General features: G+C 33.0%; 1 protein-coding gene across 2 annotated transcripts in view; it reads left to right on the forward strand.

Moving 5' to 3' along the window:
* Positions 1 to 16,206, forward strand: part of bcl11bb (BCL11 transcription factor B b) — a 70,112-nt gene that overhangs the window by 20,706 nt on the left and 33,200 nt on the right. For both annotated transcript variants that reach the window (XM_087297960.1, XM_087297959.1), the window contains exon 2: positions 6,933 to 7,298. In XM_087297960.1, the coding sequence (XP_087154086.1) occupies positions 6,933 to 7,298 (366 nt within the window). The remainder of the gene's footprint in view (positions 1 to 6,932; positions 7,299 to 16,206) is intronic.

A 16,206-nucleotide genomic window follows, 5' to 3' on the forward strand; every position in this document is an offset into this window, starting at 1 on the left:
AACAAACACACATACACACACAAGTACACACACAGACACAAACACGCACAAACACAGACTCCAACACACACACATGCACATAACAACACACACACAAGTACACACACAAACACAAATACAAACACATGCGCACACACGCACAAACATATAAAAGCTTGCGCACAAGTACACACGTAAACAAACAGACAGACACCCACACACACAAACACATATGCACACACATACACACACAAACATACACACACAAAAAAACACACACAGGTACACACACAAACACACAGACAAACACAAATGAGCACACACAAACAAACAAACAAACATAAACAAACTAGACAGAAACAAACACGCAAAAACATAAACACACACACACACAAACGCGTACACGCATACACATACAAACTAACACAAAAGCACACACACATACACACATATATACACACACAGACAGACAAGCACGCACACGCACACACACTCATTCATACACTACACAGCGCATTCACATACGAAAGCATACACATACACACAAATACTCAAACATACTCACACATACACACAAAACACACTGACAGACACAGAAATGTACAGAAAGACAAAAACACGTACAATCTCACACACTTATACACACACAGCACACACACACACACCCTCACCCTGTGCTGATGTTACTGTGCAGCTCACAGGTGTTAGTGTACACTGAGCACTTTGGTTTTTGAGGACAGAATCAGACAGTTTTGAAGCTATGAAGACCCTTTCAAATCCACAGAAACAGATATGATCTAATCTTCATACTAAGAAAAACTGTTTCTTACGTTGCTTCTTTGACAAACCAAAAGTCTTCCCCTGTGGCATTTCTGATTAATAAATTAATAAGTAACTAAGTAAATCTTTTTCTTTTTTCTTTTTTCTTTTCTTTATTTGAAGAGAATATCTGGTCCCACTTTATTTTAAGGTTCAATTCAACCACAAACAAACAATATATATATATATATATATATATATATATATATATATATATATATATATATATATATATATATATATACAGTTGAAGTCAGAAATATTCACCCTCCTTTTATTTTATTTATTTATTTTTTTTAAATATTTCCCAAATGATGTTTAACATAGTAAAGAAATTTTCACAGTATGTCTGATAATATTTTTTCTTCTGGAGAAATTCTTACTTGTTTTATTTCAGCTAGAATAAAAGCAGTTTTAATTAAAAAAATAAAATAAAATTAGGTCAAAATTATTAGACCCTTTACGCTATTTTTTTCCCCAATAGTCTACAGAACAAACCATCATTAAACACTAACTTGTCTAATTACCCTAACCTGCCTAGGTAACCTAATTAACCTAGTTACACCTTTAAATGTCACTTTAAGCTGTATAGCAGTGTCTTAAAAAATATCTAGATATATCTAATATCTAAAATGTTATTTACTGTCGTCATGTCGTGATGCACTGAGATATCGAATTAAAACAAATTGATGGTATGATTATCATAACAGAACCACACCGAACCATGAGACCAGTGTGGGTTCACACGTCTAATATAATATATATGTGTGTGTGTGTGTGTGTGTGTGTGTGTATACACGTATACATATATGTATATATATATATATATATATATATATACATATATAAATACATATGTGTACATATATATATATATATATATATATATATATATATATATATATATACATACATATATATATATACATACATATAAAAATATAAATAAATATATATACATATAAAAATATAAATATAAATAAATATATATACATATAAAAATATAAATATAAGAAAACAGCTATATCTTTTGCCTCAATAAATCAATAAATTCATAATATGCAGCTTATTAATAGTTACAAAGTTATAGTAGTTAAGTTTTGGTATTTCGTAGACTTATGAATGTAGAATAAGATCATGCAGAATATACAGTTGAATATAAAATGATTAGCCGTCCTGTGAAATTTGATGTGAATTAAATGTTTCACAGTATTTACTATAATATTGTTTAATTCTGGAGAAAGTCTGATTTCTTTTTTTTGTTTGTTTAGTTGGAATAAAATTAAAAAGAGTTTTTTGCTCAATCTTTAATTTAAAGTAATATTAATTTAATATTGGCGGCACGGTGGCTCAATGGTTAGCACTGTCGTCTCACAGCAAGAAGGTCTCTGGTTCGAGCCCCAGCTTGGTCAGTTGGCATTTCTGTGTGGAGTTTGCGTGTTCTCCCCGTGTTTGTGTGGGTTTCCTCCGGGTGCTTTGGTTTCCCCCCACAGTCCAAACACATGCGGTACAGGTCAATTGAATAAACTAAATTGGCTGTAATATATGTGTGCAAATGTGAATGTGTATGGTTGTTTCCCAGCACTGGGTTGCAGCCAGAAAGGCTTCCGCTGTGTTAAACATGTGCTGGATAAGTTGGCGGTTCATTCCGCTGTGGCAGCCTCGGATTAATAAAGGGACTAAGCCGAAGGAAAATGAAAAAAAAAAAAAACAATAACATTTTTGATTATTTAATACTTGATATTTATTTTAATAGTATTTAATACTTTTGTCAGGATCAGGAAAGCTAATATTTTGTTAACTAAAATCCCATATGTCCACAACAGTCATGCTAATAAGCGGCTGGTTACTGTAATAGTAATAGTATTTCCAACATATCTTCATTTTTGATATCTGGACAGTAAATATTAGTAGACTGTAAATATTTGACAGTGATTTTTACTTGTGACTAGTGCTAATAGTTTGATATATACATTTTTAATCGAACAGATTCAGTCAAAAAAAAAAAGATTTGTTCAAACTGCTTCTTGAGTTTTTTGGGACAACTTAATAATTTTATGTTCAGTCCAATTAAATTTGTTAATGCAATGACGCTAACTTAATCGATTTGTGTTAGGATAACATGAAGGACATTGTGTGGAACTCTTTTTTACAGTGTAGATTACTCTATTTTTCTTTGTATAATACTGTAAATTTTCTGTTGTTGTTGTTATTATTATTATTGTTATTGTGTGAATGATTATAACAACAATAGTAATTGCATTTATTAATCTGTTCATTCTTATTTAAGCTACCTTCGCTAAACATTTAAATATCTAACAGATGCTCTTGTTAGATGGTCTGATCTGATCTTTGAGAATAGCTGCAAATGCGTCTGTGGAAAATGTTCGTCCATGAACCCATTTAAAAGATTGTGTATTGTCTGTCGAGTCTGCAGTACATGCAATATCCCAACAAGCAAGTTAATCATGTCTGGACCAGTTTGATAGCCAGACTGAAAAACAGATTTGCAGCTCACAATAACCGAAGAACAAAAATCACAGACACACCAATAGCGATTTGTCATTTAGAAACCTGACAGGTGCTTTAATTAGTTAAACCAACTCTTTTAAATTCGGCCCAGTCAAGGCGGGGCGTTCATGTGTTTATTAGATTGCACATTTTAAATACTGTTGTAACAACAGCACGGTGGTTATTCAAAGAGTTTTATTAATTGTAAAGAAAAAAGCTGCAAGGAGATGAATGAAATAGACATTTCAAATCATTTTAACCAGTTAAACTCTGCGGACACGGTACCGGGTCTGTGACGTCATTGATATTCGCTTTAAGATTTAAAGGGCTAGCACTGCACCAGACCCCCTTTAGTGGTGTCGTTTGAAGGTGTAGAATCTATATTTTATGCACATATGCATCACTTTGGTTTTTATTCTACTGTACAAAAGTTATTTACACTTAAATACACAGTATTTTGGATACCCGAGCTGGGTATTGTACATTGGTTCATTTTCATATTTTTTAAATGGTTCATATATGGCACATGTACAAGTTATAGCTCAAATGAAAGCTCTTGCCGGCGCTCATACGGTTCTAGCATTCTTTTTACTGAATTATATTCACATATCAAACAGTTGCCAAATGAATTGTGGTGTTTCCATGGCGCAGAAGTGAAAACAATACATTCATGATTAATAAGCAGCCCCAGATAGCACAGACAGCTGTCATCTCTTATCTTATGCTGTGTGCTTCAGGGCCATTCTCCTCTGTTTTTGAGGTGATGTGCATAAGTAATCCTTTCATATGTCTGACGTGGTCCAAACACAGTGAATTATGTTTGATCAAACAAAAGAATAGTGAAATATGAAAACAATGATCGATCCCTGTGGCTTGTACAGCGCCTCTCATCAGTTGGAATACAATAACTTTTGCATAGATTATGGTGGAGACATTTTTCTGTTTTCCTATGATTACAGACATGTGCAGGAACCACCTAAATTAATTACAGCACGCTAGACCACACACAACCTAAAAGGTACACGTTCAAATTTGAGTTTATAAAAAAAACACAAAAAGTGCCTCTTTTTTAGGTGTTTATTATAACACAGACAACATATACTGTCTTTTTAAACACTATTAATAGTGTTTTATGAAAATTTAAAGGGTTTTCTTTAAAATTATACAAAGTTTTTGCATTTACACCCCTTTTTGAATTTTTTGGGGATCTCGTGATGATGTTTAGCTTTTGAGGATCTTTTGGTCTACTTTACTTTGTCAGGCAGGTCCTGTTTAAGTGATTTCTTGATTGCGAACCGGTGTGGCACTAATCTAACTTAGTTGTGATAAACCAGCGTTAGATTATGTTTTATCAGAGGGGCAAACACTTTTTCGCACAGGACTATGTCGTTTTATATTTAGATTTTCTTTTATAATAATAACATTCATTTAAATACTGCATGATGTGTTTACTTGCGTTATCTTTTAATAATTGCATTTGTTTGATGATCTGAAACATTGAAAAAATAAATAAAGATATCAAAAAAGCAAACACCTTTTCACACTAATGCATTGTATCCTCAGAGAACAACCGCTAAATAAAGCAGACTCATCCGGGAACTTCATATCACCTTGACTGTCAGTGAATACATTCAATTCCATATACTTACATACACATTCATATGTATCTGCTTGTCTATCACGTTGTGTTTTTTAGCTGTTTTTGACTCTTTTGTGCAGTCTTGTAAATGAATAATATGTTGGTTAGTATATGCTTTATTTAGCTAGTTTCGTTTCTGTCGGATTTGCTTTTGGCATCATCTTTTGACTGAATAATGCACAGGTTAGTGTATACTCCATCAACTGTTTTTGTTTCTGTGAGCTTTGCTTTTTTGACTGTTTAGCACTGTCTTGTGAAAAAACAATATGTTGGTTAGCATATACTTTATTCAGCTAGTTTAGTTTCTGTCAGCTTTGCCTTTTGGACTGTTTAGTGCCATCTTGTGACCGAATAATGAGCCGGTTAGTGTATACTCCATCAGCTGTTTTCGTTTCTGTCAGCTTTGTGTTTTGGACTGTTTAGCGCCATCTTGTGACTGAATAATGTGCAAGTTAGTGTATACTCCATCAGCTGTTTTAGTTTCTGTCAGCTTTGCATTTTTGACTGTTTGGCGCCATCTTGTGGCTGAAAAATGCACAGGTTAGTGTATACTCCATCAACTGTTTTTGTTTCTGTGAGCTTTTTTTTTTTGACTAGTTAGCACTGTCTTGTGAAAAATGTTGGTTAGTATATACTTTATTCAGCTAGTTTAGTTTCTTTAAGCTTTGCCTTTTGGACTGTTTAGCGCCATCTTGTGACCAACTAATGAGCCGGTTAGTGTTACTCCATCAGCTGTTTTCGTTTCTGTCAGCTTTGCATTTTTAACTGTTGGGCACTGTTTTGTAAATAAAACAATTTAGGTCAATAAATGCTTAATTCAGCTAGTTTTCTGTTAGTTTTGGCTTTGGACTATTTGGTGCCATCTTATCACTGAATAATGCACAGGTTAGTGTATAATCCATCAGCTGTTTTTGTTTTTGTCAGCTTTGCATTTTCGACTGCTTTGCGCTGTCTTGTGAATAAACAATATGTTGGTTAGTATATTCTTTATTCAGCTAGTTTTGTTTCTGTCAGGTTTGCTTTTTGGACAATTTAGAGCCATCTTGTGACCGAATAATGAGCCGGTTAGTGTATACTCCATCAGCTGTTTTCGTTTCTGTCAGCTTTGCGTTTTTGACTGTTTGGCACCATCTTGTGACTGAATAATGCGCAGGTTAGTGTATACTCCATTAGCTGTTTTTGTTTTTGTCAGCTTTGCATTTTCGACTGCTTTGCGCTGCCTTGTGAATAAACAATATGTTGGTTAGTACATAATTTATTTAGCTAGTTTAGTTTTTGTCAGGTTTGCCTTTTGGACTGTTTAGCGCCATCTTGTGACTGAATAAAGAGCCGGTTAATGTATACTCCATCAGCTGTTTTAGTTTCTGTCAGCTTTGTGTTTTGGACTGTTTAGCGCCATCTTGTGACTGAATAATGTGCAAGTTAGTTCATACTCCATCAGCTGTTTTAGTTTCTGTCAGCTTTGCGTTTTTGACTGTTTGGCGCCATCTTGTGGCTGTAAAATGCATCGGTTAGTGTATACTCCTTCAGCTGTTTTCTTTTCTTTTCTTTTCTTGTCTTCTTTTTTTTCTGTCAGCTTTGCACTTAAATAAAGAATTGATAAACTATTACTACTCAAAGCTATGTTTTGCATCTAATGTTCATGTTTAGTGCCAAGTATCAATGTAATAAGCAAGATAAAGTACAATGCAGAATAAAGCTTTTCTGGCTTATATAACAGTGCTCTATTGCCCGTCGGGCTGCAGATAACAACTACCTGGATGTACTTTAATAATAAATTCACAAGCACAACCTTATATTTTAACTATGAATAATAATTATTTTTCATTCTTAGTCCATGTTATTAAATACATTAACAAATGCAACCTTATGGAACACTAAATGTGATTTATTAGCCATATATTAATATTTTTAATCACAATCAGTTTACTGTAAAAGAGTAGTGCATAAATAAATGTTTCCCCCTCTGTCTTTTACTTCTCAGCTCCAGCAGATCATGACGCAGGGATGAACCAGTGTCCATCAGAGGGCTCCGTCTCCAGTCCTGCAGGGGGAGCTGGAGAGAGCGACCTGCTGACCTGCGGCCAATGCCAAACCAACTTCCCCCTGGGAGATATTCTAGTGTTTATCGAGCACAAGAGGAGACTGTGCCCTGGACCGAGCTCCTGTTTCGACAAACCCAGCGACTGCGGCGGCAGTGGCTCCCCGTCTCCCAGACCCCTGCGGCCGGACGTCTGCCGGAGGTCTGGACCGGTGGAAGTCGGGATCCAGGTCTCACCGAGAGAGGAGGAGGAGAAACGCCTGACGCCTGCCAGAGGAATCTGCCCCAAGCAGGAGGGAGTCCCAACAGGTAGGTGTCTTACACTGAGGGCTGTAGGAGGGGGGATGTTTAATAGGCAAGGAATAATTTGGCAAAGAAAGAGGAGTCAGTCAAACTCACACACAAAGATTCTTACTCATACACTGTATAGTAAGAACAAATGCACTCCTAAAGAAGCTATAAAGGTGTGCTTTCTTGTCAACAAAAGTTTTTTATTGCGTAGAGTTATTGAGATATATGATGTGTTAAAGATTGAGTGATTGCTTTTTAAAAAAAAAAGTTGAACTGACAGCTTGTATGCCTGAAATTCGAAAAAGTTGAAACATGGCTGAATTAGATAACATAAAATATTTGTCATGTCATGACTTTTTAAAATATGTTGATCTATATTGAACAATGCTTTTTATGAACATTTATACTGGGGTTGTAATAAAAGGGACTTTTTATTATTTAGATTTTTTATTATTTACTTTTGCTCACAAATGCTATATTTATTTGATTAACTTTACAGTAAAACAAAGCTAATATTATTACAATTTAATGTTTATCAGAGCAAGGAAATTTTCCCAGTATGTGTGATAATGTTTTTTCTTCTGGAGAAAGTCCTATTTGTTTTATTTCGGCGAGAATAAAAGCAGTTATTAATTTTTTAACAGCCATTTTAAGGTCAATATTAGCCCCTTTAAGCTATTTTTTTTCCGATTGTCCACAGAACAAACCATCATTATACAATGACTTGCCTAATTAGCCTAACCTGCCTAGTAAACCTAATTAATGCAGTAAGGCCTTTAAGTGTCACTTTAAGCTGTATAGAAGTGTCTTGAAAAATGTCTAGTCAAATATTATTTACTGTCATCATGGCAAAGACAAAAACAATAAATAATATATAAATAATATTTGTAAATATATAAACAACTTTTTGCACTTACAAGCTGACTGCTTACCTCCATATGGACATCGTTCCCGCTGTTACCAGTTTGTTCAGTAGCTCACCATGTACGTCAGTGGACTTGAGATGCAGAGAGAAGTTGACCATGATGACTGGGTTCAAGTCTGGCGAAGAACAGTTCCAGAAAGCCAAAAAATAAAATAAACAAGTAATTAACTGGGTGAGAATGTGGTAGAATGTTAAAAATCAGGCGAGGGCTTTTCTTTTTTTTGGATTGCTTTTTAAAACTGTCGGTTGGGTTTAGGGAAGTGGGTGAGCGGGTCGATCAGTGCTTTTTGAAAACACTATTGTTTGAGTTAAGGGAAGGAGGAGCGTAGGCAGTGGCATCTGGTGGATTGACATAAGAACAGCAGGCGTGAATGGCACTCACAAGAGATATTCGAGATCTCAAAAATCGTACACAGCGGCCTCTGGTGAATTTGTGAAAACAAAAACTGCAAAAAAAGTACCTCCTAGCATGTATTTGGCACTCTCCAGAAATGTATATAGGGGTACATTTTCAGAATGAGCCTGGGTTGTTTTAAACGATTAGATGACGTTTATTAAAAAGCGATTAAAAGAGTGAACTCGTTACTAATTAATTGACTTTATTTAAAATAGTGAGTTAACTCGTTGACTTAGGATTATTCCGTAAATAAACTTAGTTCTTAATTATACAAATTAAGTTTGGTCAACAGTTTCAGGCTCAAATGGGTTATCTCACTATGTTTATTTATATCAACATTGCTTTTTTACAGCATACTGTAAAAAATGCTGGGTTCCACACACTTGATTTGTGTTTGGACAACATGAAGGAATTAAGTTACCTTCTTAGTTTTTATGAATTTAATTGGATTGAACATAAAACAATTAAGTAAAAAAAGCTCAAGAATTGCATTGTTTCAGCTCATTTTCATCAAGTAGTTTGAACAAACAGCAAACGTCATTCTTTTGAGTGCAGAAATCAACAAGTTCCACATTTATGAACTTAACGATGTTACCGATCCCAATTCAAACACGCATTGTAAAAACAAAGCATTTAAAAGTATAGTTTCATCAAGGACTTATTACAACACAAACACGGACACATATTTAAATCGCACAAACTGGACACAAAAATCCCTTCTGACTGGATCATTTAAAAAAAAAAAAGGTCCTCTTATTCGGGTCTTCAAGAGGGATTAACGCCCCTTTGCATGATTTTATTAGAGCAAGACGTAGCATCTCTCTCGCTTTTCTCCTTCTCTCATCTTTAAGTGAAACACAAAACAGAGAGTGCCAGCAGCTGAAACCAATTCTCTGAGAGAGAGAGAGAGAGAGAGAGAGAGAGAGAACCTCCAGAAATCCTCACCCGACGTGTTTGGGGGAAATATCATCGCATTAAGATGAAAAAAAAGAAAAAAGGCTAAGAAAAGCCCATTAAAATTCAAGTGCTAAGAGACATAGTGTGGGGATTAATGAAGAAGATTCCTTATTCGGAGGGTTAAAGACTCAGTTTAGCGTGCGGGGCCTGCAGGGGCCACATGTTATCTTCACCCTCCTCTCAGCACACGCAGTCTGGACAAGGAAATCTTCTCTTGCTTGTCAGAAAATGACAAATAGAGACAAATCAAACACACACATTCGCTGCCCAATGCTAGTCAGCAGGACCCAGAGTTTTTATAATAAAAAAAACTACATTATAAAGTTATTGGTTTTCCATATTTGTTAGAATGTGCCTTTTCAAAGCTCTTAATCTTAAGTGTTTTTTTAGTATTTACTGAACAACTTTGGCTTTAGTTTTGCTTCGTTGACAGAAGTGGCGAATTCGTCAAGGTTATCCGCAGAAATGCAGGGCAGGAAGGTGCTTTAGGCTTGAATTAAATATTTCCAGAGCATGAAAGCTTCGCTCGACACATTAGACTGCCACTTAACTGTCTTAAGTTTCTGCCAAATTAGATTATATTTAATGGGGCTAATTAAATACAATATGGAGCTATGGTTGCCTACAGGCAAAAGCCATACATGCTGTGGGCCAGAAAGCGCCAAGCCTGATGGATGTTAACCCCCTCTCATCTCAGTGGAGATATTTTAATTAATACTAAGTGTGAATGTTTGAAGGCATTTTGAGGATAGTTTGTGTTTAGATGCTGTAAGATTGAAAAAATTGTTTGTGTTTTATTTTTTCAAAAAGGATACGCTTCAGTTCTATTTTGATGCTTCATTTAATTAATCTACTACATTTTTGTATTAAATAAGTTCCTATTTTTAAGTTCATTTCAATACATTTCACCACATGACTTAACTCTAAATAAAAAGTCCTTCATTTAGATTGATCTGGAGGATTTTGTAGCAGAGTGAATCATGTATAGGTCTATATATTAATTTATATAAATATATATTTATTAAAATTTATTATATACATATAATAAACAAACTACAGTCATAAATAAACACAATGGTTAAGATTAAGCGACATAATATGTGGTGCCCAGGGCTTGACCAGCCATTAGTATATAATATATTCTGTATGATCTTATTCTAATCCTGTCCAATACACAAACCCAACTACTACTTTAACTATTAATAAGCAGGATATTAGAGGTAATTAAGACAAAAGTCTCAGTTAATGGTTTATTAAAAGCAAGAACTGTACCCTAAAATAAAGTGTAACCCTAAGAGCTAATTATGAATGAAATTACTTCAACACACTGTACTTAACGTAGGGTTATGTTTTGGTTTAAGTTGAGTTATTTGCTTTATTTACTGTTCGTACTGTAATAAGTGAATGTAATTTGATATATGAATACATTTCACCAGATGACTTAACTCTAAATAAAAAGTCATTCATTTAGATTGACTGGGAGGATTTTGTAGCAGAGTGAATCATGTATAGTTCTATATATATATAGACCTATACATGTATATATATATATATATATATATATATATATATATATATATATATATATATATATATAGACCTATACATGTGTGTGTATATATATATATATATATATATATATATATATATATATATATATATATATATATATAGACCTATACATGTGTATATATATATATATATATATATATATATATATATATATATATATATATATATATATATATATATATATATATATATATATAGACCTATACATGATTCACTCTGCTACAAAATCATCCCTGTCAATCTAAATGAATGACTTTTTATTTAGAGTTATGTCATCTGGTGAAATGTATTCATATATCAAATTACATTCACTTATTACAGTATATATATATATATATATATATATATATATATATATATATATATATATATATTTATTATATACATGTAATAAACAAACAACAGTCATAAATAAACACAATGATAAGGATTAAGCGGGGTGTCCAGGGCTTGACATTAACTTTTTTGATCACCGGCTATGTTGTAATATATAATATATTCTGTATGATCTTATTCTAATCCTGTCCAATACACAAACCCAACTACTTCTTTAATAACCAATAACCATTAATAAGCAGCAAATTAGAGGTAATAAGGACAAAAGTCTCAGTTAATGGTTTATTAAAAGCAAGAACTGTACCCTAAAATAAAGTGTAACCCTAAGAGCTAATTATGAATGAAATTACTTCAACACACTGTACTTAACGTAGGGTTATGTTTTGGTTTAAGTTGAGTTATTTGCTTTATTTACTGTTCGTACTGTAATAAGTGAATGTAATTTGATATATGAATACATTTCACCAGATGACTTAACTCTAAATAAAAAGTCATTCATTTAGATTGACTGGGAGGATTTTGTAGCAGAGTGAATCATGTATAGGTCTATATATATATATATATATATATATATATATATATATATATATATATATATATATATATATATATATATATATATATATATATAATTTATTATATTTATTATATACATGTAATAAACAAACAACAGTCATAAATAAACACAATGATAAGGATTAAGCGTGGTGTCCAGGGCTTGACATTAACTTTTTTGATCACCGGCTATGTTGTAATATATAATATATTCTGTATGATCTTATTCTAATCCTGTCCAATACACAAACCCAACTACTACTTTAATAACCAATAACCATTAATAAGCAGCAAATTAGAGGTAATAAGGACAAAAGTCTCAGTTAATGGTTTATTAATAGCAAGAACTGTATCCTAAAATAAAGTGTGACACTAAGAGCTATTATGAATGAAATTACTTAACCGTACTGTACTTGACCTAGGGTTATGGTTTGGTTTAAGTTGAGTTATTTGCCTTATTAACTATTCGTACTGTAATAAGTGAATGTAATTTGCAAAATGAATACATTTCACCAGATGACTTAACTCTAAATGAAAAGTCATTCATTTAGATTGACAGGGAGGATTTTGTAGCAGAGTGAATCATGTATAGTTCTATATATTATTTTATATAAATATATATTTTATATTATTTATTATAAACATAATAAACAAACTACAGTCATAAATAAACACAATGGTTAAGATTAGGGAACATAATATGTGGTGTCCAGGGCTTGACCAGCCATTAGTATATAATATATTCTGTATGATCTTATTCTAATCCTGTCCAATACACAAACCCAACTACTACTTTAATAACCATTAATAAGCAGCAAATTAGAGGTGATTAGGACAAAAGTCACAGTAAATGGTTTATTAAAAGCAAGAACTGCACCCTAAAATAAAGTGTAACCCTAAGAGCTAATTATGAATGAAATTACTTAACCGTACTGTACTTAACCTAGGGTTTTGGTTTGGTTTAGGTAGAATTATTTGCTTTATTTACTATTCACACTGTAATAAGTGAATGTAATTTGCAGTTAGATTATTTTAAATATATATATATTTTTCAGCCTGATCTCATGAGAAAACGCAAGTATTTTACGTTTTGTCAGTTTAGTGGCTAATTCATACGAATTCGTACGAGTTAAGTCGGATGACAATGTACGATTTTAAAAGGAGGCATGGCACCCAACCCAACCTCACGCCTAACCCCAACCATCATTTGGTGATGAGCAAATCGTACTAAATTGTACAACAGAGATTGAACGAATTTATATGAATTAAACACTAAATTAAAAAGTTACGAATTGCCGTGAGATTGGGTCAATATTTTTATATTTTAATGACATTATGTCTTCATTAGACCTGTGGAAAAATTCCTTTTGTATCAAAAATAAAGATTTTTTTGTCTCAAATGTAGTTTTTGATACATACACTGTGAAATAGCATTGCTGCCTATTTGTTTGTTGTTGAATCAGCTAAATTTTTTTTAGTCAATCCAATATACATCAGTCAATATTAGTAAAAAAATATGAAGTTAATCATTGTCAAATTGACATATTTAGTTGAAACCTTCATTTGCTGTCATATCATGTTTTCTTTACTGTAATAGATTATATTTATACATTTTTAGATGCGTTATGACATATTAACGTCATGACATAGTCCTTGAAAATGTCCATTTCCTGTTGTTTCCTGCCATGTGCTTAGGATGTAGAAAATCACAGAAAAAAAAAGAAAAAAATTTAAAAAGGTCTCAGGAGGATAAAGTAACAGTAGGACTTTTATAGCGGATAACTCTCATTCAAGCACATTCAAAGCAGCATGATCATGAGAAATGTAATTCATTGATGTCATCTTCATCATCATTAATAGTTTATAATTATTAGACATTAATTTTGGAATTATTGCACTAATATCAAGAAGTCATCTCAGCATTAGATAGTTGTTTCTGTTTTTTGTTCTAATTGATGTTGTTTTTCAAATACAATAAATCCAAGTTGCAGTAGTGCTCATTCATTTTTGGTGGGTGCTCTTATTTTTTTCTGGTGCTCCTACATCTTTGAAGTTGGCAATTTCAAGCCCTGCATTAGACAAATACTGTTTTTTTTTTATTCTTATTTTTATTTATTTATTTATTGTTCTGTCATTTATTTACAGTGTAAACTTATCTATGTGTCAATGTCAAAAACATTCCCTTATTTTTAAGCACAAAGAGAGTTTGTTTTTTATATTATTTTGTGCTGTATTAATTAGTTACTGAGCAGCAATAAATAACACTGTAAAATACAAGAAGTTTGCATCTTATTTTCTAAAGTAGTGGGGTTGGAAATAAATAAATGCATAATAATCGTGATAACCGTGATTATTTCTCAGACTATAATCGTACAACCAGAATCTATACTGTTGAAGGAGTAGTATCAACAAAAATTAAGCAGACAGTCTACTAATACTCAAATGCACCATCAAAATAAAGTGTTCCCAGAAATATTATATAGAGAGAGGGAAATAAGTCTGTAAAATAGCATGAAATGTTCTGGCAGTTTATTTGTACCCTAATTTCAACACCAACCCAGACTATATATCACTTCAAACTATTAAAAATCTTCATAAAAGCCTAACTTTTTAAGGTTAAAGGTTGTTAGAAGCAAGATTAAAGTCCCATAATGCAATTCAAAAGGATAAAAATAAAACAAATAAATCAAAAATACTAAAAACTGCTAATTTACAGATATTTTTACAGTGTTTACTGCCCTTAGACTTGAATCAATCTCTCAACCGTCTAGCTAATCATCCTCCATAAACTCAGGAGAAAGTGTACGCGGCATCGCGCTTGTCCTTTTCCAAACGCTCCTCTAATCACCTAGCATGCGCTCATTTAAATATTAGAGTAGGCTTTAATCATGGAAAGTAATCAGTGTCATGAATATTCATACCGTGCCGGTCTAACAGTCTCATTGTCTCGCTCCTGTGCCAAATCGTGTCTTCCTGCCTCTCAGCTGTCTGCTCTGATGGCCCCAGTCTGCCGTCAATGGAAAGAAGTTTAAAATAAATACACTATTCATACATGATCCTAAGAGAACCGAGCGCGCGTATGTGTGTGCGAGAGAGTTTCAAAAGATGAGGAGACTGATCCCTGTTCCAAGTGATGAATATTTGCACAGCGGCTCAAGAAGACGCCATTTGCATAATGACTTTGTAGTTTTGCATTAATTAAATTTGCATATGAAACTGCGTTAATTACCTCTGATCATCTGTTTTCAACGTTGCAGCATTTGATGTCCAGCCTTCGGGGTTGTGATTAGGGGTTACAGTTTCAGACTGCGTGTGTATGTGTGTGTCGAAAGCCGAAGAAAGTGAATCTGATGAATCAGTTTGACCGAACTCTTGCTAATATCCTGGCACGTGAAAACAGCACCTCAAAATGCTGTAGTTAAAAGAGAAGACATGCTATTCATGTTCAGAGATCTGTGTGTGTGTGTGTGTGTGTGTGTGTGTGTGTGTGTGTGTGTGTGTGTGTGTGTGTGTGTGTGTGTTTTTCTAAAATACGCACTGTCTTTAGCAAGTTCAAGGATCGGCTTTTGAATTCTGATGAAAGTACTGTCTCTAGCACTCTTTTTGCATATGTATAGATATTTATATATTTTATTAATGTCATGTTTTTGTTTCTGAACGTCTTTATGAAAAATGAACCACAGATCAAGCACTAAATGCATGAAATTATGGTAATCCTTGACCATAGGAACTCTATATAAATGCATTGAATTGTTTTAATGTGAAAACCATATAGGTCAGATGTATTAAACCAAAAAAATGTCAATAAATTTAACCAGGGAATTAATAAAAAGAAAAGCCACGATTTTATGAATGCAAAACAGCGATTTGAACTGCCTTTATAGATTGGGTGTTTGTTTTAGATGTACAGTTGAAGTCAGAATTATTAGCCCCCCTTTGAATTTTTTACTCTTTTTTTTTTATTTTTTATTTATTTATTTATTTTTTATATTTCCCAAATGATGTTTAACAGAGCAAGGAAATTTTCACAGTATGTCTGATAATATTTTTTCTTCTAGAGAAAGTCCTATTTGTTGTATTTCAGCCAGAATAAAAGCAGTTTTTATTATTTTAAACACTATTTTAAGGTCAAAATTATTAGCCTCTTTAAGCTAATTTTTTTCGATGGTCTACAGAACAAACCA

The sequence above is a fragment of the Danio rerio genome, chromosome 20 (assembly GCF_052040795.2).
Source record: "Danio rerio strain M-AB ecotype USA chromosome 20, GRCz13ab, whole genome shotgun sequence".
NCBI lineage: Eukaryota > Metazoa > Chordata > Actinopteri > Cypriniformes > Danionidae > Danio > Danio rerio.